At 33.4% G+C, this 25646-nt stretch overlaps 1 protein-coding gene across 8 annotated transcripts in view; it reads left to right on the top strand.

The window, feature by feature from the left end:
* LOC138696589 (uncharacterized) overlaps positions 1 to 19517 on the top strand; it is a 156591-nt gene extending 137074 nt beyond the window's left edge. For 7 of the 8 annotated variants that reach the window (XM_069821738.1, XM_069821739.1, XM_069821731.1 and 4 more), the window contains 5 exons: positions 2488 to 2632; positions 3784 to 3928; positions 4111 to 4312; positions 5893 to 8904; positions 13920 to 19517. In XM_069821738.1, the coding sequence (XP_069677839.1) occupies positions 2488 to 2632; positions 3784 to 3928; positions 4111 to 4312; positions 5893 to 8037 (2637 nt within the window). In that variant the 3' untranslated portion in view covers positions 8038 to 8904; positions 13920 to 19517. The remainder of the gene's footprint in view (positions 1 to 2487; positions 2633 to 3783; positions 3929 to 4110; positions 4313 to 5892; positions 8905 to 13919) is intronic. The other variant, XM_069821737.1, reaches the window with a different exon arrangement.
* Positions 19518 to 25646: the final 6129 nt, after the last annotated feature.

Below are 25646 nucleotides of genomic sequence, written 5' to 3'. Positions count from 1 at the left end.
GGTGCTGGACCCTGGACTCATTTCACCGGCGTTATCACCTTCATTTCATTCAGACGCTAAATAACCAAGATGTTGATACAGCGTCGTAAAATAACCCAATAAAAAAAACTATCAGTGATGGATCCCAAACTCATTTCACAGACATTATCACCTTCATTTCATTCAGACACTAAATAACCTGAGATGTTGATACAGTGTCGTAAAATAATCTATTCTTTCTCTCTCTCCGTCCCTCTTCCCCCCCCTCTGCCTCCCCCTTCCCTTCTCTCTCTCTCTCTCTCTCTCTCTCTTTTTTGTAAAGGTATCAATTCCACTTACGTTACATTTCATATTCTCAAAACTATTGGATGTATCAAAAAACTCATTTGATAAAACTTGTTTGCATTGACTTCTGTTATCTCTGTGAATTCCTTCCACTCTGGCCCGGGTTCGATTCCCGGTTGGGGCAAGTTACCTGGTTGAGGTTTTTTCCAGGGTTTTCGCTCAACCCAATATGAGCAAATGCTGGGTGACTTTCGGTGCTGGACCCCGGACTCATTTCACCGGCATTATCACCATCTCATTCAGACGCTAAATAACCAAAGATGTTGATAAAGCGTCGTAAAATAACCTACTAAAAAAAATCTATCTACATACATACATACATACATATAAAAAAAGAGAGATATATGCTTGCATACACATATACCCACAGAGTTGTTTTCAGTTTGGTACCAGTGCATGGGTCCTCAGTGAGGAATGCACTTGCAGCCAACAGAATTAGTACTATAATAGCACAGTTACCTTATAATAGATATCGAAAATGTCGACCCTCTTGTCCCGCAGAATTGAAATATTACGTAAATATTTTCTCGTTCTCTCTCCCCAGTTCTTCCACTGAAACTCCTGTAATTTCACACAATTATTTAGATGAAACCACGACTTCACAACTCGTCTGAGAAAAACACGGGCTGCAAGTCAATTATGCCACCTTCCATACAGTCTAAAAGTATAATGGCTAATTATGGTAACTATCATGAAATATAAAAAGCGAAATTTGCAAAAAGTATACTCTCATTGAGCGAAATAATTGAACTCAGACATGTTGAATATTACTTGCACCTATTGGGCTAAAGGTGTAGCTCTCTCTAGACTCAAGGGTTGTGGGTGCAAACCCGGCTTGGGTCAATGGATTTTTCAGGACACAAAAATCCGGAATGCAAGTCCTCTGAGAGGGACTTGACCTTGTGTCCCATGTCGGAATTTTATTGCACATTAAAGACCTCCAAGTTCAAATTAGAGACTCTGGGCCAAATTTCTCCTCCTTTGCATCCTAATAATATCTTAGTTGCATAATAGGTGGCATTTCACACTATGTCCCTCTGCCCGTGTTGGCAAATAAGTGTTTGTAGGTACTGAAACCTCTGTCAGGGATGTTCCGACATAGGAACACTGGATTGAATACAATGTTGAATTTTGCAAGTATTTTTAAAATAGGCCTGGCTATCATAAATATTCATGTTTAAACAAAGTAGAAAAAATTTCTTTTGAGAACCCCACAATTTGGTATTCGCGAACTTAAAGAAGACTTTTTCCTATGTATAGGCATACAATAGAATGTTTCGATTTGCATTTTATAGACTTCATGTATAGGCATACTTGTACAGCTGTAGATATTCATTAACAACAAATAGCCAGGTATTGTTTACCTTAAAGGCCATTGGTACTGTAGACAGTAATCAAGGTGCACAGCTGAAATGTAGCTTGGAATCAATTCTCATGATTCGAATCCCACCTGGGTTATGAATGTTTGTTGCTATTAAAATGCTGTTATATATTTTTTTAGATTAGGGCCCAACACATTGCTAACCCTATGTATAATTAAGAAAGTTTCCTCATATATTCGTCAATTTCAGGTCGAAACTCTTTAAAAATCAATCAGGTAAGCTTAAATTTCCCATAGGAGTACGAAGAAAACTCCCTTGATATATACATTCAGGTACCATAACTAAAGTTCAAAGGAGCCCAAATGATTCCACCAGCCTGGAAGTCATCCCCCGTTAAAACGTAAGATCATTAGTTAAAATTATTGTTCTGATATGTGGAGTAACAATGAAAGCAGATTGCCATATAAGAAAATTATAGTTTGAAGAGAAATTGGTTACCAGTTGTATATGTTATTAATAAACCAAATATATGATCGGTCTTTCAAAATTAAGTGATCATTTTAGAATATTGGTAATAATACAATGTTCACACAGATTTTTTTTTTTAATTTCTTTAAAAAAAAACATAGTCACACTTCATATTATGTTTTAATATCCACAATAATAACAAATATGACTTTCTGTAGAGCATTCTAATTTATTCTGCCCAAACACTGATCTCAAGATTTTCAAGGATATTTGTGCATATGCAATAATAAATTATCTCATATTTATATTTTATAAAAAAAATATGTATATTCCAATAGCATATATAAACAAGATGTTTAATGTTTGTTTTCAGGGTGGAGGGGGATTGGTAAATCAGCTCCGAAGGAGCTATAGTCTCAGTGACCTCTCCTCAGACAAAGAATCTGACATGAACCGCAATAACAAGGCACTAAAGAATGACACAGACGAAGATGAAATGGAGGAGACAGATGGTTTGGGTATGTATTAAGAGTTTATGTTTCATGATAATTGCTGTAACTTAAGCATGTAGACCTAATATTATTTTTATTCATTGTGTTATAATTATTACAACGTAAACAATTCTCACGTTATTACTTACTCCCTGGCTGAATTTGGAAGCATTTAACTCATTAATCATATGATTGTGAGTATTAGAACTAAGCTATTAAAAAATTAAACTTACTTATATTTTTCACAACATGGCTTAACAACCAACTTACCTTAACTAACTTTACGCCTGTTTTGAAGGTAGAAAATAATTTATAAAATCGTGTCAATTATTATTAGAAGTAACAGAGGGAATAAAAACAGAACGAATGTATGAAAATAAAAAATAAAATCTTCAGTGGTAGGATATGCATATCGTCGTTGTTCCTGCAATAATTCCTATATGCAAAGTATACAGTTTTTCAGTAGGAGGAAAAAACTCATTTATTCATCCTATGGCAGCCGTACATAGGGGATTGTGAATTCTTACATTTTCGAAAGAAAGAAATATAATTACGTATAGGAGAGTTTATTATTTGCTATTTAAGTTATTTAATAGAGCAAAAATCTGAAAATCGATAAATATGTCACATAGGAGTTATTGCAGGAACAACGACAATATGCCATATTGCAAGTACGAGAATAGAGAGGGAGGGAAATGGAAAGAGGAAGAGATGAGAGAGACAGAGAGAGATTCGCATGTACCTCCAGTTCTCTCACACTTTACAACTGTAATTTTCTCTAGCATATACTAGTAGTTACGAGGACGACAAGAAGATGCAGAGAACAGAGATGAATGGCGATATATCGTGAATGAGGCTATAAACCACTTAGGTTTTGAAATGCCCTAAATTGATTGATTGATTGATTGATTGATTGATTGATTGATTGATTGATTGATTGATTGATTGATTGATTGATTGATTGATTGATACCAGTAGTTACAGTTCCTGTAATTGTAACTAGAAATTGAGTATAAGCCTATTCATTAAAAATGGAATTACATCATCTCTCTGTCTCTCACCCTTTGACCTCTTTCTCTTCCTCCTCCTCTTCCATTCTCTTTGCATCATTTTAGATTAAACGAGATTGAAGTATTTTCACAAGTTTACTACCCACTGAATATTTTATCTGTTTACAGATCCACGAATGTTGAGGCCTAGAGGTTATAGTCCCCGTCGTTCAGCTTCCGGTTCAGGCAGGGTAGAAATGTATTTTCCAGAAGTGGACGTGGATGTTCGGCAGCATGGTAGCTCTCGACAAAGGGAACCCAGCATTCCACTGAGGTAAATTCCCACACTCAGAAACAAATTGAATTCAGTAAATAAAATTTTCAAGTGTTAGGCCTAATTCTATAATATTCAAGTATTGTAACAATAGCAGTCTGAGATCAGCTGGATATAGCGCGCTGTTTTTAAGTTGAGTAACAGATATTTTTTCTCGGAAACAAAGCTTTTGTTACTTACAGCCACATCCGATCATCTGAGGATGTAAGCTCGGGTTATTCTAGTGCAGAACCTCTGTATGCTGGGCATCATGCGACCAAATCCGAAGGACTCGCAGCAAGCAGGGAACCTCTGGTGAGGACAGCCTCCGTGGGGTCTACACGATCTATGCGAACAAAGAGCTCACGTGGAGGAGTCGTCGCCAAGAGGGGGCCTGCTGCTGAGGTGAGAAATTTTAAATTATGTTACAATAATGTGTTAGTTAAATAAGTATTTTGTTTACTAGAGAAAAAGGTACACAAAACGTCTCTTCTCCCAAATTGAAAACAGCTTAAAACTCTGTCAAATTATGGCCACTTAGAATTTTTCTTATAAATTGATCACATTTTTTCATCAGTCAGAATATTCAATATACAGTAAATGTTAAGAAAATTGCTTTATCTTCTCTTCCATATTACTTTTATCTTTCCATTACAAAATATCAACACATGCTTGCTAAACAAATTACTTCTTCTTCTTCTTCTTCTTCTTCTTCTTCTTCCTATCACGTATTAAGTCTGGTGGACTGTTACAGTCTCACTCCATCGTTTCAGCAGGCAGACCAAAGGTCTTGTTCTTAAAGGGCTGTAATTTAATTCTTGGCGTGATATCCTTGTTCAAGGATCCTGAGTATATGATATTTCCATTTCTATCTATAATTTTGAATTTTCTCTAGAATTGGGTCAATATTTAGTCCTTTCAAAATATCCAAATTTTTCTTCTTGTCTAATCTAGTACAGCCAGCGGTTCTTCTTAAAACTTCATTTCATTGACAGTGATTTGTTGTTCATCACATTCCCTATGGTCTGAGCTTCACTTCTATACATGAGAAGGTTTGAGAATGTTATTAATGGTATTCATTGCATAGTTAAAGTAATTAAATTTTGTAGAAATATCTTTTTCTTGTTCATAGGCTAAATGATAACCCAAATATTTAAAATATGAAACCTGTTCTACAGGTTTATTATAAAGATAAATTTTGCTGCAGAGACGATTTTTTCTGATGAATCCAATTACTTTAGTTTTATTAAGTGAAATTTCCATTCCATATTTCTCAGAAATAAGTTGTAATTGGAAAACAGAATATTTTCTTTATTATTGGTTACCGGTAATATTTTGAATTTAAGAAAATAGGTGTGTTTTTTTTAATTTTAGCAATTAGCCATGTATCCTCCATTAGTAAAAAATAAAAAAGAATTAGAATTTATGTTTCACAATTAACTGATTGTCACTTTTTCAGAATATATTTGCATTGACATTGCAAAGAAAGGCTTAGGCAAGCTTTTCGTAAAATCAATTGGAAGGTAATAGAGTGTCTTGTTTTTGGGAGCAACACTGTGTCAAAGCTTCAAGTGACCACATATAAGATATATATAATTTTGAGCAGATACTAAGTTAAGAGGAAAATTTGCTTATTTAAAATTAATTTTTCTCTGAAGGTAATTGTAATTTGAATTTTGTTTTGTGATATTTTATTCTTGTGCCTTTGAAATTATTGTTCTTCATATTTTGTAATCTTGGAATAATACTTAATATGTCAGGAATGCGATTTTCTCTTATATTACTAGTATGCAAATTATTATTATTATTATTATTATTATTATTATTATTATTATTATTATTATTATTATTATTTTGCGAGTAGGGTTTGATCACATATTGCATTATATTGTGTAAATTATAAATTTAAGTACCTATGATAAATTGGTATTTGTAACATAGCAACATTATTGTCCTTTTTCTTCTCTCTTGTGTTTTGTTTGAAGGACAATGAATTCTTGGACCTACAAGGTGATGAAGCAGACTACCGCTACCAAGAAGAACATTTCTATGATGTTTCTTCTTCCTTATCCTCCCAGATTCCAACATCCATTCCATTTCCCGTAAACAGACCACATACTCCCCTGTCTACTGTCTCTGAGATCCCGTTTCCTGTAGTTCAATATCAAACTCCTCCTCAGTCAAATAATTCAGCATCAGATCAAGAACATTTTGAAGATGTTTCTGATGTCAAACCAACCCCCCCTGACAAGAACAATCTTCCTTTATATGATGCAGAAACAGATCATTCGAATCTTTTAAATCGTGTGTCTGTACAATCTGAAACAATTGATAACTCTGAAACTATATCGAGTATTCATACATCTCTGTCAAAGGACATATCAAGTTCAGGCACAACAGAAAATGTTACATTACCACACACCAAGAACACACTCGTAGGTACAGTTTTGTCAGATTCACCCCTTGTATTTAACAATACAGATTCAAACACTGCTGATAAAGAGAGCAGTAAAGTAGAAACCGTTGAAGAGACTAAACATGAATTATTAGTCGACCACAGAAGTATTGATTTAAAAGAATTATCACTAGAGAAGCCAGCATCACAAGAATTAGAAGTTAAACCTAGTCCTGTAAATGAAAACAAGGTAGATATTCCTTCTACTCCTTCAGCAAATTCAGTAGTGGATGAATCTACCCCTATAATTGATAAGAAAGCAGAGATTTCTTCTGTTCCTTCAGAAACGATATCAGCACATTCAGAAGACACTGTGAGTGATTCACAAAAAGATTCTTCTAGCCATCTTGCACAGCCAACACATACAACTTCAGAAGTTAAAGAAGAAGAGTCTGTAAGTCAATCCGCCCTGTTTACAGAATCAAAATCTGAACTTCCAGCACCACAAGAATCATCACTGAAAGAGTCTTCTGAAACTGGTACTCTCTCCCAATCTCAAGCAGATGAAACTGTGTCCACCCAGTCTCAAGCAGATGAAACTGTGTCCACCCAGTCTCAAGCAGATGAAAATGTGTCCACCCAGTCTCAAGCAGGTGAAACTGTGTCCACCCAGCCTCAAGCAGATGAAACTGTGTCCACCCAGTCCACAGCAGATGAAACTGAGTTCACCCAGTCTCAAGCAGATGAAACTGTGTCCGAAACTACTCAAGCTGCAATAGCAACATCTCCCCTTACCATAACATCTGCAGAATCACTTTCCCCAGATAATACAATGGATATTTCTTCTTCAGAATCACAAGATTCTAAATATGATAGTGGGGTTGAACACTCTGATGAAAGTGTTTTGGAAGTTATCAGTGCGAAGCTAGATTTAATTTCCAAGCCTACTGTCAACATACCAACAACTGAAGCTTCACAGAATATTAATATTGACCAGCAGGTTATGAGAGTAAACAGTAGTTCTTTTCTTTCTGTAGAAGACAATGATGCAAAACATCTCAAAGATGACAGTGGTTCTGCATATGCATCTGTCGAGTCTCTCTCTTCCCCAGAAGTGCCTAGTAGATCAAGTTCACAGTGCAGTTTGAGAAAAGAGGGACGTGGAGGTCGTTATCACAAAAGACCTGCACCAACACCACCTCCAAGAACGTCTGAATCAGAGGGTGATAACTGGGTAGATGGTCAAGATCAAATCACACCAGAACCTCTGCCAGTAAGCGATGGGGATAACATAAGTTCACCATCGCCGAAGTCAGATAAAGAAGAAATTTCTGATGATGTGTCATCACCACACGTTACAGAAAGTGATGATTCAGATGCGGCTGTTACAGCTCGTCTTGTGCTGAAGCCTGGGGTTGTCAAATCTGTAGGACCTGACCCCAACACCAAAACTGAAGTCTTTATTTCAAAAACACCACAGTCTAAAATTAAAAAGTCAAAATCTAAAAGTAAACAGGGAGAGTCAGGCTTTTCCCGACTTTTATCACTTCCAAAAAATTTATTTCCCTTTTGGTCTGGAAAACACGATAATCCTACCTCATCCAGTGGACAAGATGAAAGTTCAAGTACATACAGTCCATCAACATCAGTGGGCAGTAGTAATTCTGCATTTGCACAAGTTCGTGATTCAAAGAAACAATCCCAGCCCAAAGCTCCTCTTGCTGGTTGGGAATGAAATGGGCTGTCCTCAGAGCAGATAAAAACAAAGAATACCAAGAAATGAGACCCTGGCAATGTCACAAATACTGTCGTCTTTCATACTGTCAGATATAAACCAAAGACTTTACTGGAACATTGTTACCTACAGTTAAGATTTTATGGCCTCGAAATAAGACAGAAGACTCAGTTTCAATACTGATCACTTAGTTGAAGCACTAAGAAAGAATGAATCAAAGTCTGAATTAGTGCATTGTAATAAATTGATATGTTTATTTTGGAGAATCATGTACAAATGTTCATTTGGATTATACTTCTTAAACAACACTAAAATTTCTAATTTCAAAATAATATATAGAAAATACTGTGTAGTGGAATGTTCCCAATAATGAATACTGATACAAACATTGCAGGAGAGAGAAGCTATATTTAGAAATGTAAATAAACTCTTCCTCTGAAAAACGTGTACAGATTAAGTTTTGATTTTACATTGTTCATTTACTCTTAACAACGAATAAACGAGTTCCTTAAGATAATAAAAAAACGTGAGTGTAATATATTAGTAACCTTTTGCTGGTAAAATATTTGTTCTGGTTTGTTGAATTGAATTTCAAGGATGTGAAATCAATTACATAACAATTGCATCTACACAGAATCTATTAATTATACCATCTACAATTCTATTACTTTTTGAATGATGAAAATGTATCTGATGCTGAATACTGTGTAGAATAAAATGAACTACTACCTTTTTTCCTTTCTTCTTTATTACACCTGGATGTGGACTACATTCATGGATGCTGAATTGGCCATGGAATTTGTTGCAGGGATGTATTAGATTGCGCTGTGCCCCTTTGTAGGGGGTGTGAAGTGTGGAGATTTACAAGTGTGTATGATATGTGTCCCTATGCTTCCTTGTCCATAAAATTAACTATATCTGTTTTCAGTACTAACAGCAGATAAGATGTCAAGCAACAAGCATTCTGTCATATTTATTGCATTTTAACAATAACCACGACAGAGACAACTGGTTGTAGAAGTTATTTTTAGATTTTTATAGTGTTTAAGTTTAATATAAATTTTCTCAGTATAATTTTATTTAGCATCAGATTTTTTTTATTTTGCATGCCTTTTTTTATATATAAGCAGAACCTTACATATTACTATAACAATCCAAATTACTGGTCTCTTATAGTTTGAATGCTAAAGTATTAATTGTGATTTTTTATTTTGACTAAATCAATATTTCCTGACTAGTGATTACTGAGCTTTTAGGAAATTTTTAGAAAATCTTATGTGATTGTCAATAAAATTATACATTTCGTACACAACAATATTTTCATCATATGTAACAAAATGTAATGAACTACATGTTACCTTCCAGTAGAGAATAATATGATCCTGATTTATGTTGTTGTTGTTTTCTAATGCCAGGCGTTTGGCAATAAAGTCATTTGACCTCTTGCACTCCAATATTTTTCAAAGATATTATCATGACCAGCCACTGAAGCACAGATTTTGAGGTGTTCCGAATCCATTTCTTGGTTTGAGTTGCACAATGGGCAACTGATTTATAGCCAAAAATTTACTAGTCATATTCTTATATTTTGCATATAAAACATGGAAAAGTAAATCAGAGTGTTGTAGAATTAAGATTATTTTAAATGAATGAGTATTTGAGTATTTTGAGTGAAATAAAGTTTTTATTAATACAGTAAAACCTTGGATTATGAGCATAATTCGTTTCGAAAACGTGCTCTTAATTCAAAACACTCGCATATCAAAGCGACTTTCTCCATAAAAAACAATGTAAACTAGGGATGGGACCTCGATACTCGCGATATCTCAATACCTATGATAGTCAGTAATATCGAAGTTTGTCTAATACATCAGGATATGTCCTTGATACCTACCGTTTCGATACTTTCAATTTCTGCATTTCAAATAATATGCAATCTTAAATCAAAGAATTTTAGCACGTAGTGATCATGTTAAGATCTTCTCTCCAAAAGGCAAAAATCATTGTACCTGGCACTCACAATTCCCTGAATTAGTGACTTAAAAACAGAAATATACTTGTTCTCTGTCCAATATAATGCATGTGTTGCCTCTACCCTTTTCCTATTATCAATCGGTTCAATTAGTGAATACTGAATAACAAAAACTAGTGGTGTGAGAAGAGTACCGACTTTCAGCTTATAACTGTCAACTTGCCAAAACAGCTTAAGTTATAAATAACTATATAAACAATACGGTAAATATAAAAGAAGAATAAACCGTAGATTCGTAGAACCAGTTACAATACTTGTAATTTAAAATAAAAGCAGTAATACGAGGGGGGTGAAAACGATGGTGTGAGAAGAGACATACTATCTAGTTACCTACAATAACAGTTCTTGGAAGACGAAGAAAAAAAAGGGTGCTATTCTTAAAGTTTTCAAAACAATTAGAATGCACTACAAAAGGCAAACCATATTATACTTTCCCTAACCCTTCCCTCTCAGCTTCGAGATTTCTTTTAGCAGGTTATAGTGTTACTGTCAATACTGTAGTGTGTAATTCATTTGTGTCTAACTATTCAACAGCATGCAATATATTGTGTATCATCTGGAAAATTTACAAAGATGTTTTTAACAACTGAGTATCAAGTATTGGGTATCGGTTTCAAAATGTTGGTATCAGTATCGGGTATCAAGTATTGACAAAAACCGGTATCGTCCCATTCCTAATGTAAACTCAGATTAATTCGTTTCACAACCTTTTATTCATATAAAATACAGTATAATTTAGGTAAAATTCAATATTATAGTGCAACACAAATTACTTTACTGTATTTTGTTTTTGAGTATGTCTCATTTGTTTTACTCCTTAGTAAACTTCTAGAACATTTAAAGAAAATATTTTCACTGTCATTAACGGAATCACTTCTGATTTTTTGACTGACTGGAATCTTTTGCTTTGACTAAGAACCTATGCAATGACACCTGTGTTTGCCTCGTTTTGAGGATTTTGTGGAAATGTAACATTGCGTTGTCTTTAACAGATTTATCGCATGCATTACTACAACCTTAGCAGGACGGTGAATTTGAACAAAATTTTGTATTGCTTCCCACTTTTTACACACCTCTTTAATCTCATTTCAAGCAAGGAATTCCTCCTCATATGAGATCCCCTCCATTGCCTCTTGCTGTTGCTCTCAAGTGAAGCAAGTTACGTACAAATTGTACTGTTTATATTGCAATACATCACTAGTTTATCAAACAAAAATGTTTCCTCATTTTTCACTTGTTTTGCAAAATACTTGCAAACCAAGTTACTCGTAATTCAAAGTTTTACTGTATTTCTATTGAACCTCGTTGAAATAAAGATTCTGTTTGATTAATTGCATATGTGTGTTGAATTTGTTTTACATATTTTCACTGCTTTTGGGAAATTAGTAATGACATTTCTTATGTTTGTCACAATTTCTCAAGAAGGAACAGTTCTGTAATTCCTTCAACTTCATTGAACGGACTGCAGTCAAAGTACATTCTTTCACCTACAGTCCAGAGAATTAATTTAGGTGGATCATGCATAATACACTTTTGGACATTTTACCCCTGTCAGGTACCATAAACATAGCTTTGAATGACATGCTGTGTTCTTGCTGCCTTTCAAAGTTAGTTTATAGAGATTTCTTGCAATTACAATGATCCTCCTCCTCCTCTACTGCACTATACGCATTCAAACAAAGTGAAGGATGGAAGTTCTTTTGATGCATAGCTTCGAAAACATATTAGGCCTACATTATAATGAAGAATAAGATGCAGTTTGGTGTAGCATAGAAGAGTGATCTCTTCTGCATGTCTTGCTTATAATCCACTTGTATTCCTTCTCTGGAGTACGGAAATTTAAGCCATTGTTACTGTCATTAAGAATTTAATGGAGCTCCGATTATTGTCCTTTATTTGTTCCACAAAACTGCAACATTTATCGAAATGACATATTTGAATAATTTAGACTCTTTTTTTTTTTTTAGCTGGTTATTTAACTATGCTGTTTCAACTACTAGGTTATTTATTTAGAAGTCGATGGACTTTTATTTAGAAGTCGATGGAATTTGTGATAGTGAAATGATATTTGGCGAAATGAAGCTGAGGATTCACCATAAATTACCTGGCATTTGCCTTATGGTTGGGAAAAATCTTTAAAAAAACCCAACCAGGCAATCAGCCCAAGCAGAAATCGAACCATGCCCGAACGCAGCCCCAGAACAGTAGGCAAGCATACTATTACCTGAACTATGCTGGTGGTCTAAATTTACGTTATTCTGAAAGTAAAATCAATTCACATTTTTTTCCCCCTTTCTGATTTCAGTTATTACTTTCAACAAAGTTATGTCTTAAAAATATCATATCTTAACACCATCACAATGATTTTTAGTTTTATGAAAAATTTTGAAAGCCATCACTTCATAAATGACGAAAAGGCTTTTACAGAAAAATTTAATAAATGAAATAAATACAATGAACACCGAATTGCAATATGTTAGCCTTAGGAATTACATTGAATTCATCAGTGCATCTAGGCACATGAAACATAAAGAGAAAGAAAAAGAGCAGTACCAATATACATGAAAAAAACAAATCTTTTCAATTTGAAATTTGTTATACAATTGTAAACATATATTATTTTATAGACAGTTGCATATGAATTAATAAAATATCCTTAACTATTTTCTTAAATTTTTTATGATCGAATTCTTTAGTCTAGTAAGAAAGTTTATTACACAAGCTAATGCCGTAGTGGTATACACTCTTTCATAGACTTTCATATTATTGGCTGCCCTTGTGTCATGATCATGATAGAACATATTTTGAAGGGATTCATATTTACATGCACGAAGGATACGGTTTCCAGAATGTAAATGCATAGTAGAGGTAAAATTTTCAATCCTTCAAATACTTTTTACTTTCTGTTAGAATGGGCACTTTTGGCCAATAAAATGGTACGAAAGGACGTCTTTCAACCAATCATGGCTGCTTATTGCACAATTTTATGATTTCTCTAGCATTTGTTTATTTTTTATCGCTTCCCTAGCATTTGTTTGTTTTTTTTTATCACTTCCCTAGGATTTGTTTCCTCTTTTGCCAACATTTCAAACTGCAAATTCTTTACGGAATTATAAAACATGCTTTGTGATCGTCATTTGTTTCCCGCATACATAGTCGACTGAAATTGGCGGCTCCGTTCAAATGTTTTGGTGAAGATAACATTAGTGAAATAGAATTTTTATAAGTCAGTTAATATCTAGTTTATTGTATTAAAGTACTTTATTTCTTCTAATCTTTATATACTTTCTTCTGTTTTTATCACCTCCCTACCATTTATTTGTTTACCAACATTTCAAACTGCAAATTCTTTATGGTACTATAAAACATGTTTTGCGATCGTCATTTCTTTACCACATAGACAGTCAACTGAAAATGGGGCTCCGTTCAAACATTTGGTGAAGCTAATATTAGTGAAACAGAATTTTAGTAAGTCAATTAATACCTATTTTATTGTATTAGAGTACTTTATTTCTTCTAATCTTTATATACTTTCTTTTAATCGTGTAATAGTCAATTAAATCCCACTCGAGTAGCGAGATTACTGTTGATAATCGAATTCATTGTTATTAAATAACAAATGACAGTTAGTAGAAATGATTACTGTACCTATATTTGAAGTTAACTATAATTGAAGCTTTCACTATGCAATATATAGGCCTAATATACAAAGAATTCTGTACAATTTGATTAACTATCTTCCCCAAAGCACTGAAAACTTGCAGTATCTCTTGAACTAAGTTCCATTTAATATTATTTATTAGGTACGTAAGTAAAATTATTTGTGTAAAATTGTAAGTTTAATTTTCAGGTGACGAGTTATGCAACTCTCCCGAGAAGTAAGAAGCCCAGCAAGAAGAAAATACAATGAAGTCTACAGATAACAATATTGGGCATTTCAATGATGTTAGCCTTCTAAAGGTTGGCAGACAGACAGACTTTGGATGGCACAACGTGACTGAGGTGGAATGAGTGTAAGAGGAAAAGCATCATACAATGAACCGAGTGGCTGTGACTACATGCTCGTTCACACCAAGACACATCACAGATTCTAACTACAATGGACGATATCAATCCATTGTTGAAAATGCGTTTGAGGGAGTAGGGACCATACAATTTGGTCAATTTGTTTGCTTTGTTATAGTAATTCCTTCTGGTAGAAGAACAATGCAAAGCAATGCCAATATGAAAAGATAAAAGAATTACACATTTTGCTATTTTATACCGTGGGCTATGCATTGTTGCGATGTTCCTCTGTTGTACTGGCCAAATTTAGTGAGGTCCACTTGGTAACTTTAAGTATATACCGTAGATTTATTATATAATCGTTTTTATACGGATTCAGCAGGTGCATTAGGTCTCTTTCTTTAATGATGATACTGGAAGGTTTTATTGTAATTAATTTATTCTCAGAAGTCAGATGATGTCTGTCAAGAGATTTGAAGTTTCTTGATAAATTTTCGAAGGCTCCCTCGTCACCCTTGAAGCGTACACGACATTGCTCACGGCCTCATTTGTTGTTATATCTGCTGCTTAATTTTATAAATTATTCTAAATTGTCATCAGACTATTATAATTATTAATAATGTACTATGTTTGTTGGAAAAGTTGAAAGCTCTAGACTTCAATTGTATCTATGTGTGTGTGCCTCTATTCGTTAATGTACATACTGTACATTAAGACACACATATGCCACTTTTATAATAATGAAATAAATGATTATAATTGCAGCAGATAAAAGGATGTGAAATAATAAAAATCACGCTTTGTTTCGAGTTATGTAAATAAAGTTAGAACATCAGAGTACTCAACATATTTACTGAATCAGTATATCTAATTTAACATTTTTTATTATGTTCAGCTTGTATACAAAATCAGTATATTTTATATACTTCGTTTTTCTATGTTCAACACGTTTTTAAAGTCATTGTATCTAATTTGATATTAACACTTTTTTGTTTCAATAATGGAAAATCTTTGTTTAATACCATTTTATGTATATTTTAAATACTAGATTTTATCTAACATAACTCAATATGTAATGTGCTGATGGTATGTAGAGTACGTATTTCGAACAGCAATTACATGACATTTTGCGTGTTCTATCTGATTTAGATAGTTTATAGTAATACAACTCTTCAGTCGCATAACATCTTCAATGGAAGTTCATCAAGAAATTATTGTACTGATATTTATATTCTGCAATTTCTAGTTTCTGGTCAAAGTGCTTTGTTGAGATGTATGTTACGAATATGCTAAGTGTGTACATACTCAAAGAATCACGAGAACTGGGAAGTCATGAGGTATTGTAACATAGATTTCATTTATATTGAAATACAATGTTATATGAGAATCTATAAAAAAAAGTATATATATTGATATTAAGCTGTTAGATAAATATTAGGGCCTAGATTGACAGTACTGGAACGGAAATTTGAAACAAAGCAATCATAAGTGATATTGTTAGATACATATTTTAGATTAAATAAATTTAATAGCTTGTTAGCGTCTAATTACTACTTACTGCATCAGTTTTGATGTACATTGAATTTTACCATTTGTCAATGGTGTTCCAGAATTGCTTGATAATAGTAGCTCAGGTGACTTGGGTGCGGTTTATGGTTTCATTACATTATTTCGTAATCTTGTTCTGGTATCTAGCAATAACACTCTCATTGCTTTGAAGAGGGATGTCATAATATTAATTAATCTGATAAAAATATCAAGACAGAACAGAGTTTTACATGCTGTTTTCAGCTTATTGTTAAAGTTTAGCAGAATCTCTTTTTAACGTATTACTTTCATACCATATTGAGATTATGGTCTTGTTGAACTTCATTGCAGTTTTAATATGCTTAGCAGGTGGGAATATTACAAGTTTGAAGTATGGTACAGTATGTGTTTTTCTCTGCGGTGAATGAACCAACATTCCCCTTCTTCCTAAACACTGTAATTCCAAAGGTATCATTTAACATTGAAGATAGATAACGGTTTTCTTCTATTTTAAATTGCATGTTTTTTTTTTCTTCTAAAAGAGTTCCAGCAGTGACCGGCTATTTGCTGAATGACTGAATCTCTTTCTTTTGTTAGTTCTGTAACAGAAAACTTTCTTATTGAAGGAGGACAGAAGAGTCGAGTCTGGTAAAAACAATTGCGATATATTCCTCTTTTGAAATGTATAGTTGAATGTAGTTACTATCATAGGTTTATTCAAATGAGGCATTATCGTTAAATTAATAAAGGACACTGTTCTTTCCAGTGACGTGGTATTGTATCGAAATTGTAAGAGTGACAAAATTGATTATTATCCATCAATTAAACTGAGCTTCTTTGAACATTTCGCTACTTCAACTTTCATTAACATAATATTTTGACGTATTATACAAAGTTCTTTATTCAGTGTTCTTCCCCGATAGCTGTTTTAAATGTATGATTTCTTTTGTGTATTTTTATGTTAACAATATTCATATGTTTAATGTATGACAATCTTAACGAACTAAAATGTCCCAGTATTCTGAATTCCCAGAAATTGAGTAAAATAACTTGTAAAGGAAAAAAAAAAAAGAGATATATTCGTATAGTTAATGGATTCACTCGAAATACAGATGTAATAATTCGTAATGATACCACTTTTTAATTAAATAAACAAAAGCTTTTGTGGTATTAACATAAAAATTGATATGCTTGCTTTGAAAAAAGTGTGTTAGTACTTGCAAAGAAAACATAATGATACAGCTTTAAATGTGTGTACAAATTCCAAATTTCCTTCTATCCTCACTTCATAATATGTATTGCTGTTTCTTAAAGAGATCGTTTTAAACAGAGGTACTTAAAATAAGTACATGCTTTTAATATTACAAATAACTATGGATACAGACTCATCTGTACAGTTAAATAGAGTTCCGGCAATAAAGGTTCCAGAACTGCGACAAAATGAATAGAATAGTAAAGACATTCCAGCTTTTATATGACAACGCAAAATTATATGTAGCTTTATAATGCTAGAAAATGTTTTATAATACAATTTTATAGCTATTTATATAATTAAATATTTTATGTTGGGAAGATTCTAATGGTAAAACAGAATGCATGTTTATTGAAAGTGTTGAAGACAGTTTCGGGAACCTTTATTTATATCCGAAAATAACGTATATTATAATTTCAATTTATTAAAAACAGTTATTATCTTTGGAATATACAGTGAATAAAAATATGTTGTTTCCTTTCCATGACACGAACGTCATAGCCATGTTACAGTGATTTTACAGCTTGTATGTGATAAATTACAATACTATGATTGTTCTTATACAGTTTATTAGCTACACAGAATTATCAGTGTACTCGATATTTTAATGTGAAACTTTTATGCTCGAGTGTCAAATGAATAAAATATTAGAAATATTTCAACATTTGACATCAGTTGCTCAGTAACGGCAGTGAGTCGTCACACTATTCTGACATCACTTGCTTAGCAATGGATCATTCAGATGAAACACTGTAATTCCGTTTACATAATTATATACAGTAGATATATGGTATATGTTCAATAGGTCTAAAGAAATAAATGAAAATTAATCATTAATAATACAACACAGCAATTGCATTCAATGGAGTTCACTCTCATTCAAATACACAATCCTTGTAAATAAGAACCAATTCGTTAAGAATATAAATATTACAGTAACAGCCAACCAAGAGCATAAATGTTTCACTCAATTACAGGGATACTGTGAATTCTGTTATCTTTTATTTCCAGATATCTGGTGTTAAATACCATTAATATTTCAAGGAAAACTATGGTCATTTTGTTTTATGAAAGTAAAACTGATGAAATAACAGATATAAATACTTGTTTTATGTGAGGTCTCTTGCCAGTTTTTGATACCCCAAGAAATATGGTTCAATTTTCAGTCATAAACCAAAACACTGCATGTAATAAGAACACACAGAATTTGTACTTATTTTTGCCCTTGTGTTCCAAAATAACTTCCAAATTTGAATGACTAACAGATTAAACCAAGTATGCAGAACTGGGCGACAATTGTGGCAGACGTCACAAGCTGGAATATGTCACTCATCCCTTCTTTAAACCCCACGCATCACTGGCATGGTAGGGCAGAGGGGGTTTGTATTCAGTGTGTAGTGCTACATGGTTGCGGACAGGTCACTGAGATGTCATTCAACGCCGATGGACTGTGGAAGGGGAACCAATGCTTACCTCATGCTTCTATCCCTCCCTCTCCCAGTTCTGCATCCCTGGATTAAACACTTCAAAACAAAAAAAAAAAAAAAAAAAACAATTTTTGAAAAATAAAAAAGATCTTTTGCTACATTCTCTCTTTGGGTTTAAGGTAAAGGCACACAACAGTCGAAAATAAAGAAGGTTTTTAATGACATTAGAACAAATAAAGCTACATCATGAAATTTACCACAGTTGGCAAGACTTACTCCTATAACACTGCATTCAGTATTTTGAAGGTAGCATTTTAGAGATTTTCTCTCTTGAAGTTACATTTATTTTTACTCAGTTCTTAATGTGTTTCTATGCACTTTAAATAATTAAATTTTAAGTTCGATTGTTTTAACATGTGAAGAATAGTAAAAGTAGATCGCATTTTAAAATCTACAAAAGAAAAAGCGGTGAAAGATCTCAGAATTAGTAATTTTTTTTAATATTTATGTATGTAGAAATACATTGACTGTAAATGAATTAATGGTTTTAACTGTAATGTAAATTGATAAATCCTCAGAGAACATCAGTTTATAACTGAAATTAGTGTGTAATATGCACAGAACAAATCAAGTTCCTTCCCGAAATTATTGTTAAACTTGATAAGTTTTTTAATCTGTCCTCCCTCATATCTCCTGAGTGACAACTGAAATGAACGTGTGTCATGGACAAATGTTTTTACTGAAGTCAGTGTAAGTTATTTATGTACGATGGAGAAAATGTTGCATGGATGTAAAAGAAAATGTATGTAATGAATGCTTGACAGTTGATGGTAAAAGATCTGTGACATGTATTTGTGATATTACCAATGTCTTGTAACAGTGTAAAATTTCTTTTATTTATTAAGTATCACAGTTTACAGAAATTATATGAGTGGAAACTTCAGTTGAATTCGATTGAGAGTGTTAAGTTTGAAGCAATGAATAGATCTATTTATAGTTACAGGGGTGAGCTAAATTGAAAATGGAACTGTTGTTTTCAGTGTGATTCCAGTTTGTTTTTGGCAAGTATCCTATGTGTGTTTCTTTGCCAAATATCAATGGTTTTTTTGTAGAAAAATCTGTAAATGCCATTTGTTTTTCTCTCTCTAATGGTATCTTTGTTTTGATTGACTGTCCATATGCTTGGTGATTATTTTCCATCCAAGTACCCTACAATAATGAAGTATTATTATAAGCATACAGTATTTTAATATTGTCTTCTGTGTCTAATGAAATGATCAAACTAAATTAAAATGGGCCAAAGTCTTTATTAGAATGTTTCACTACATACATAATAACAAAACATTGAGTTACGAACTTGATTCCAGAATTTATGACAGTGAGAATGATTTCTCTCTCTCTCTCTCTTTCCCCCACCCACCCCACACACACATTGAAAAGGTATAAATGACACAAACTTCACAAGAAACAACATAAATAATATACACTTTTAAGAAAAAATAGAGTTACCAACAGTTCAACACGCAACAATGCGAGATAATAAATTCTGCCCATTATTTATTGGAATTCCAGAAATTGCGAGAGTTTCTTCTCTGACTATCCATTTTATTCAGAAGTTTTAATTGGCGATGGTGATATAATTTACAGCGTCTTCGTCCATTATTAAGTAGTAACATCTCCATTTGTGCACCACTGTGGAGCAACGGTTAGTATATCTGACTGTGAAACGGCAGCCCTGGGTTCAAATCCTGGTTGGGATAAGTTAACTGGTTGGGGGTTTTTTTCCGGGATTTTTCCTCAGTCAATTGAATCAAAATTGCTAGGTAACTTTTGGCATCGGACCTCGAACTCATTTCGCCATCATTAATTCATATATCATCATCATCATCATCATCATCATCATCATCATCATCATCAATACCATAGCTCGGATTAAGTTCACGGTGCAGCATGCTGTACTTGTACAAGAGCGTGGCCATTCAGCTACCCAATCATTCACAGAATAGGAGTAATAAGCACGTTAAGCATTCAGATCCCTCCTCCGTACAAAAAAAATCTCCCATTTTATGCCATTTATTCTGCCAAGAAACTGGAAAATGGGTTATTTAGAGGTGTCCATTAGCAGACGCTTCCTGTATTCTCCAACATATCCCTTCTTGTATTCTTAAATCTTCCAGTACACCTTCCAATACACCTTCCAATTTTGAGCTTTCATTCATAAAGTTTCTTTTCTCTCTCTTATGCATTCTCTCTGTATGTTTTAGTCAACATAATCTGTCTCACTTTGCATCTGTAGCAAAGTCTGACACATCATTTATTTCTCAATTTACGGATTCTCCATATCTCCTCTAAAACTGATCCACAGAGCTTTCTAAATTCGTATCTGTACAGAATCTAGTTTCATCAAACATAAAACTTTGTATGGTTTTCCATAATTTCTTTTGAAGTGAATAATAGTAGAAGTTTTATACTCGTATCTGTAAACAACTTTGGTAATTAAAACCGTTGAGAAGTCATTCTTTGGCCCATTTTCATTTAACACTTTTCCTTCCTTATAAATCACCATGTGAACCATTTAATGCCATCTGTCAGTTTTTCATTTGTAATTTTTTACATTTTAATGTCAGTACTCCTACGAAGTTAGAATGTGCCATTAATAATTTTAGCAAAGCTACTAATTAATTATTATCAATCAGTTTGAAGTGAGAAACTATCCCATTCTTTCCCTCCCTGCTCCCCCCTCTCTATTTCTCACACACAGTAAATATTTTCACTTTCCTTAAGTATAAACAAAATTTACTACCACAGTACTTTCTTTCTGATTAAATGCCAATTTTTATGTTGTTTTGAAGATAGGAAATGTTCCTATTCATTCAGAACTCGCTTCGAACGTAAATATTAACCTTCAACATATGGATATATACAAAAGCATGTAATATTACTCGTACATGTTCTATGTAATGAAATGTACTTTTCATATTCTTCCCTTCTCTTTTCCATTTGTGGTCAGTATCAAATAATAAGAGTCACACTTCAGTAATACCGGATAAACAAAATTTTCTTCTTACTAATTTTAACCTTAAATGCAGAAAATATGTAAGTCATCCGTTCTGTTAATAGTAAATTTGATTTTCTTATGAAATAAAATCCTCTTCTTTTCCAGCACATTAATATCACTATTTTTTAAAGATAATTTCACTACATTTTAATTTTTTATTACAAAAGAACTGTCATGGTGGCTCAGTGCTAGAGTGCTGGACTTATAAGCCTGTGGGCCTAGATTCAAAACTCGTTCTATCCTGAGCTTATAAATTGTGTTGGGCAAGTTCGTGGTCCAGGCAATATGGGTTTCTTCAGAGTACTTCCCTTCCTGTGTGACATCCCAACAATTCTTCATCAGCACCATTCATTATGAGTATAATGTGGACTCACTGCCTGTTGTGCACTCTGGTAGTCTCTGAAGAACTAAGTGGGCTTTGCTTCTCGACACTAGCAGAATTTATGAACCCACTCATAGAGACGACAAGTTGGACCGAAAAAAAAACTGTCTTAAAGATTTCATTTCAAGTTTGTATTAAAAATTTAATGCTGTCATAAGGAGATGGCGTTTAATATTTTGCTAATTTTTAACATATGATTTTAATATAATCCATATAATATATCATCAGTATTTACTGAATGAGTGAAAATGCCAACAAGTTTACTATTCTACATACAAAGTCAAACTATTATGGTAAATACTGGTGAATCACGTGCGGTGTTCAAACAGCAAAAGGTGGTAGCATTCTTCTTTCCCATCTCTTGCGAGAATTGTATCTTGCTGCAATGTGTCTAAGTAATTATTATATCGTTGTGTAGTAGATTAGCTCTATGCCATTCAAGAGACTGACTCCCAGGAATAAGTTCATTACACCGCCAAAGGATACTATTAAAAAAGAGATATGGAAAACTGTTATATAGTATTATTTCCTTCTCTAATATGTAGCTACAAACAAGAAACGTTTAATTAACTTCTAACCTCATACTCATAATATAATTTTATTATTGAAGAGTGTGATCCCAAAACGCTGTCAGTCCATTTTTATGGAAGAACTGGACTAGTTTTTTTATTCATTGGTCTACGGACTGAGCAAGTTTTTAAAAAGTGACATGGGCAATAACACAAAGTTTCAGACAATGTTCGGCGTTGTTTGGAAGAAAAGAAGCTTAAAAATATAATGATAGAGGTGACAAAAAGTCATATATACAGTTTGTATAAATCATTAAAAAATGGCCAAATGGACTGAGCGAGTCTTGGGATCACACTCTGCTGAAACTGAAGAGAAAGAGGAACAGGAATTGGTTGGGTCACTGGCTGAGAAGAAACTTTCTACTGAAGGATGTACAGGAAGGAATGGTGAACGAGAGAAGAGTTTGGGGTAGAAGAAGATATCAGATGATGGACAATATTAAGATATATGGATCATATGAGGAAACAAAGAGAAAAGCAGAAAATAGGAAATATTGGAGAAAGCTGGGTTTGCAGTGAAAGACCTGTCCTTGGGCAGAACATTAAATCTAAATGGATGACTCAATTGTTTCAAAGTATCGTACGTTATTATTTATTACAGAAGAGCAGCGAATGATGTAAATGTAAGTATGTATTGAGGAGACGTATGTGAAATCAAAAATTAATTCAAAATTGATGGCAACAAATGGATTTTTCGAGAAAATCGGAGATGATATAAAGAAGAAACAGTAATATGATTAAAAAAAAAAAGTAAAAATATATTATAATAGAATCGAAGTATAAAACTTGATGAATTATATCATATTCAACGATATGAACTGGAGTGATATGGATGCCACTTGAAAGAAAGAAGACTGGAGGACCAAGCAAGAGTTACGAAATTTAGTAATTGACAGGATACAGAAGGAATGTTAGTTGATAGAGAAGAATGGATAATAAATAATTAGGAATAAAATGGCTTTGTAGCGAAAAATATTGGACACTGGAACACATGAACAGGATACAACATGAAATCACGCATGTGTGTATTTTTAGTGTATTCACAGCTTTATATGTCCAATATTTCTTCACTGCAAACTCACTTATATATAGACACACACACACACACGGGGGGGGGGGGGGGTTGTACAATATATAATTAATTATTATACCTTAATCTAATGTAATGGAGCTCTGTGCCTACGGTTTCAATATATAAAAAATACAGTACATATATATACGAATACCGCCGATTCTTATAAATTTGGAAGAATAGTCTATGTTAATGTTACGTCATATAAATTATTATTACGTTATTCCTGGCTTTCGTAAAGTTCCGGCCTAATTTCGTTGACAGTTCGATTGTATGACGTCACAAATTGTGTTCTTTAACCAATAAAATACAAAGCATGTAAGCGGGAAATTGTTTTACAGACAGTATTAAGACGTGTTCCTTCGGTTCTTTAATGATGTTAACGAATATTTATAAACTAAACCGTTAGAGAAACATATTTTCTGTATCACAGTGTTACAAGTTGCTGCAATAGGTTCCATAATTTGAATTGTGATAGCTTGCTGTTTCGAAAGAACCTATTGTAAGCATTGTTAGGCTATGTGAGCTGAATGTGAACTTTTAAAACGTTATGCTATGGATTTGTAATATTGTTAGTTTGTTGTAACAGTATTCTGTGTTTTCGTTAGTGATTTTACCAAATATTTGTAAGCTGAAACTTTAGAAAGACATTAGGCCTACGGTACTTTTGGAATCAGTGTCGTCAGTTGTGCTGTAAGGTAATGGCTTGCTATTTCGAAAAGTTGTATACATTTGGGGGGGGGGGTTATATGAGCCATATGGACTTTTAAAACATTATGCTTTGGTTTTGTATTTCTATATTTTTGTTAATGTAATATAGACTCTACTTCATAAAATGGGGCAAAGTTCGTGATGTTACATTTTGCACATCTAAATTACCGCTCAAATGAAGACTGAAGGAACCGTTTCAACATTTGCTCTCCCTCCTGGTAAAGAAAAACGAGAAAAAGTAGTGCGATGCATCGAGCTGATGTATATTAAGCATTTTCTGAAAATCACATAATTCGGGCAGACACTGCAAAGAGACCAGATTGTTCTGTCTTAACTGTAGGCTACTTAGGACACAGCCAAAATAACTTATGATGCCTTTCCAACAATATACAATTATTGTCAAGTGAATGGGGGGGGGGGGGACAAAAAAACAGAAGGCATTGCTGATGCTAATGGGAAATTTGTGTCCAACTATGGATGACTGTTTCTCATTTAGTAGGCCGATCAATAAACGGATTCTGACAATAATTGACACTCATTTAACAGGTGTACAGAATGCCAACGAGAGAATAATGATTATGATTATACTTATTTATTAAACCCATTCATTCACAGAATAGGAGTGGTAAGCACAATAAGCCTCAGGCTGCAGTGCAAGCCTTTGGATCCCTCCTCCATACCAGAAAGAAAGAAAACTTGTTTCTAGGGAGGGAGATACATTATTTCAGATGTTAATATTATCAAATTATCTTAATTTGAAAGTGGAATTCACAGAATTGTTTTTAAAAACTTTTTGGAAATGTAGGTTAAAGAAACGTGTGTTAATTTTTTTATTGACAAGTGCATGTGTGTTGTGAAGTTTGTGACTTGTTAGAAAGGTGTGCCATGATTTGGGAAACATTTTTGCAAATCTAAAAAGTAATTAATACCGGTAACAACACTGTGTGCTCCAACAAACGCAAGATATTTACATCACAGTGATTCTCCGCTTGTCACCGTGTAACCCAGGTAAGTAGGCCTAATTAATTAGAGTTTTTAAATAATAAGATAACTTATTACGTAGGTACCTACAAACATTTCAAGTGTATATAACTTGTACCTATTTGAGATCTAATTTTGAAAGTCTTTCTTTACATTTCTGATATCTAGAGCTTGTTTGATTTCTTTCTTTTATTCTGTAAAAAAATTCTGCCTATCAAAATTAAATCAGACGAGTGTAATCGTGGTCGTGCGACATAGGCCTATAATGTCATAGATTGTGTCAAGCCTCATAACATCGTGTATTATTGTTTCTTCCCCATTTTGCAAAGGAATTCCTAGTCTATTACGTTACGTTCTTATGTAGATCTATCATGTAATAGGTCTGGTACTGTAAGATATGTGCGCCTTCAGGTCCCTCCTCCATAAAAAAAAAAAAAAAAAAACATGGCAAAGGGGACGACTTGTAATTCTCAAAAATGCATTTGTTTACATTTTTAAGTCCGTAAAACTTGGTGGACCTTCAACGTATATGTTAAAATGTACAATCGGAGGCGATCCTTAGGCTATTTTCCCTGGCCCAGAAAAAAAAAGTT

The sequence above is a fragment of the Periplaneta americana genome, chromosome 3 (assembly GCF_040183065.1).
Source record: "Periplaneta americana isolate PAMFEO1 chromosome 3, P.americana_PAMFEO1_priV1, whole genome shotgun sequence".
Taxonomy (NCBI): domain Eukaryota; kingdom Metazoa; phylum Arthropoda; class Insecta; order Blattodea; family Blattidae; genus Periplaneta; species Periplaneta americana.
This window is presented reverse-complemented; position numbering and strand designations above follow the sequence as displayed.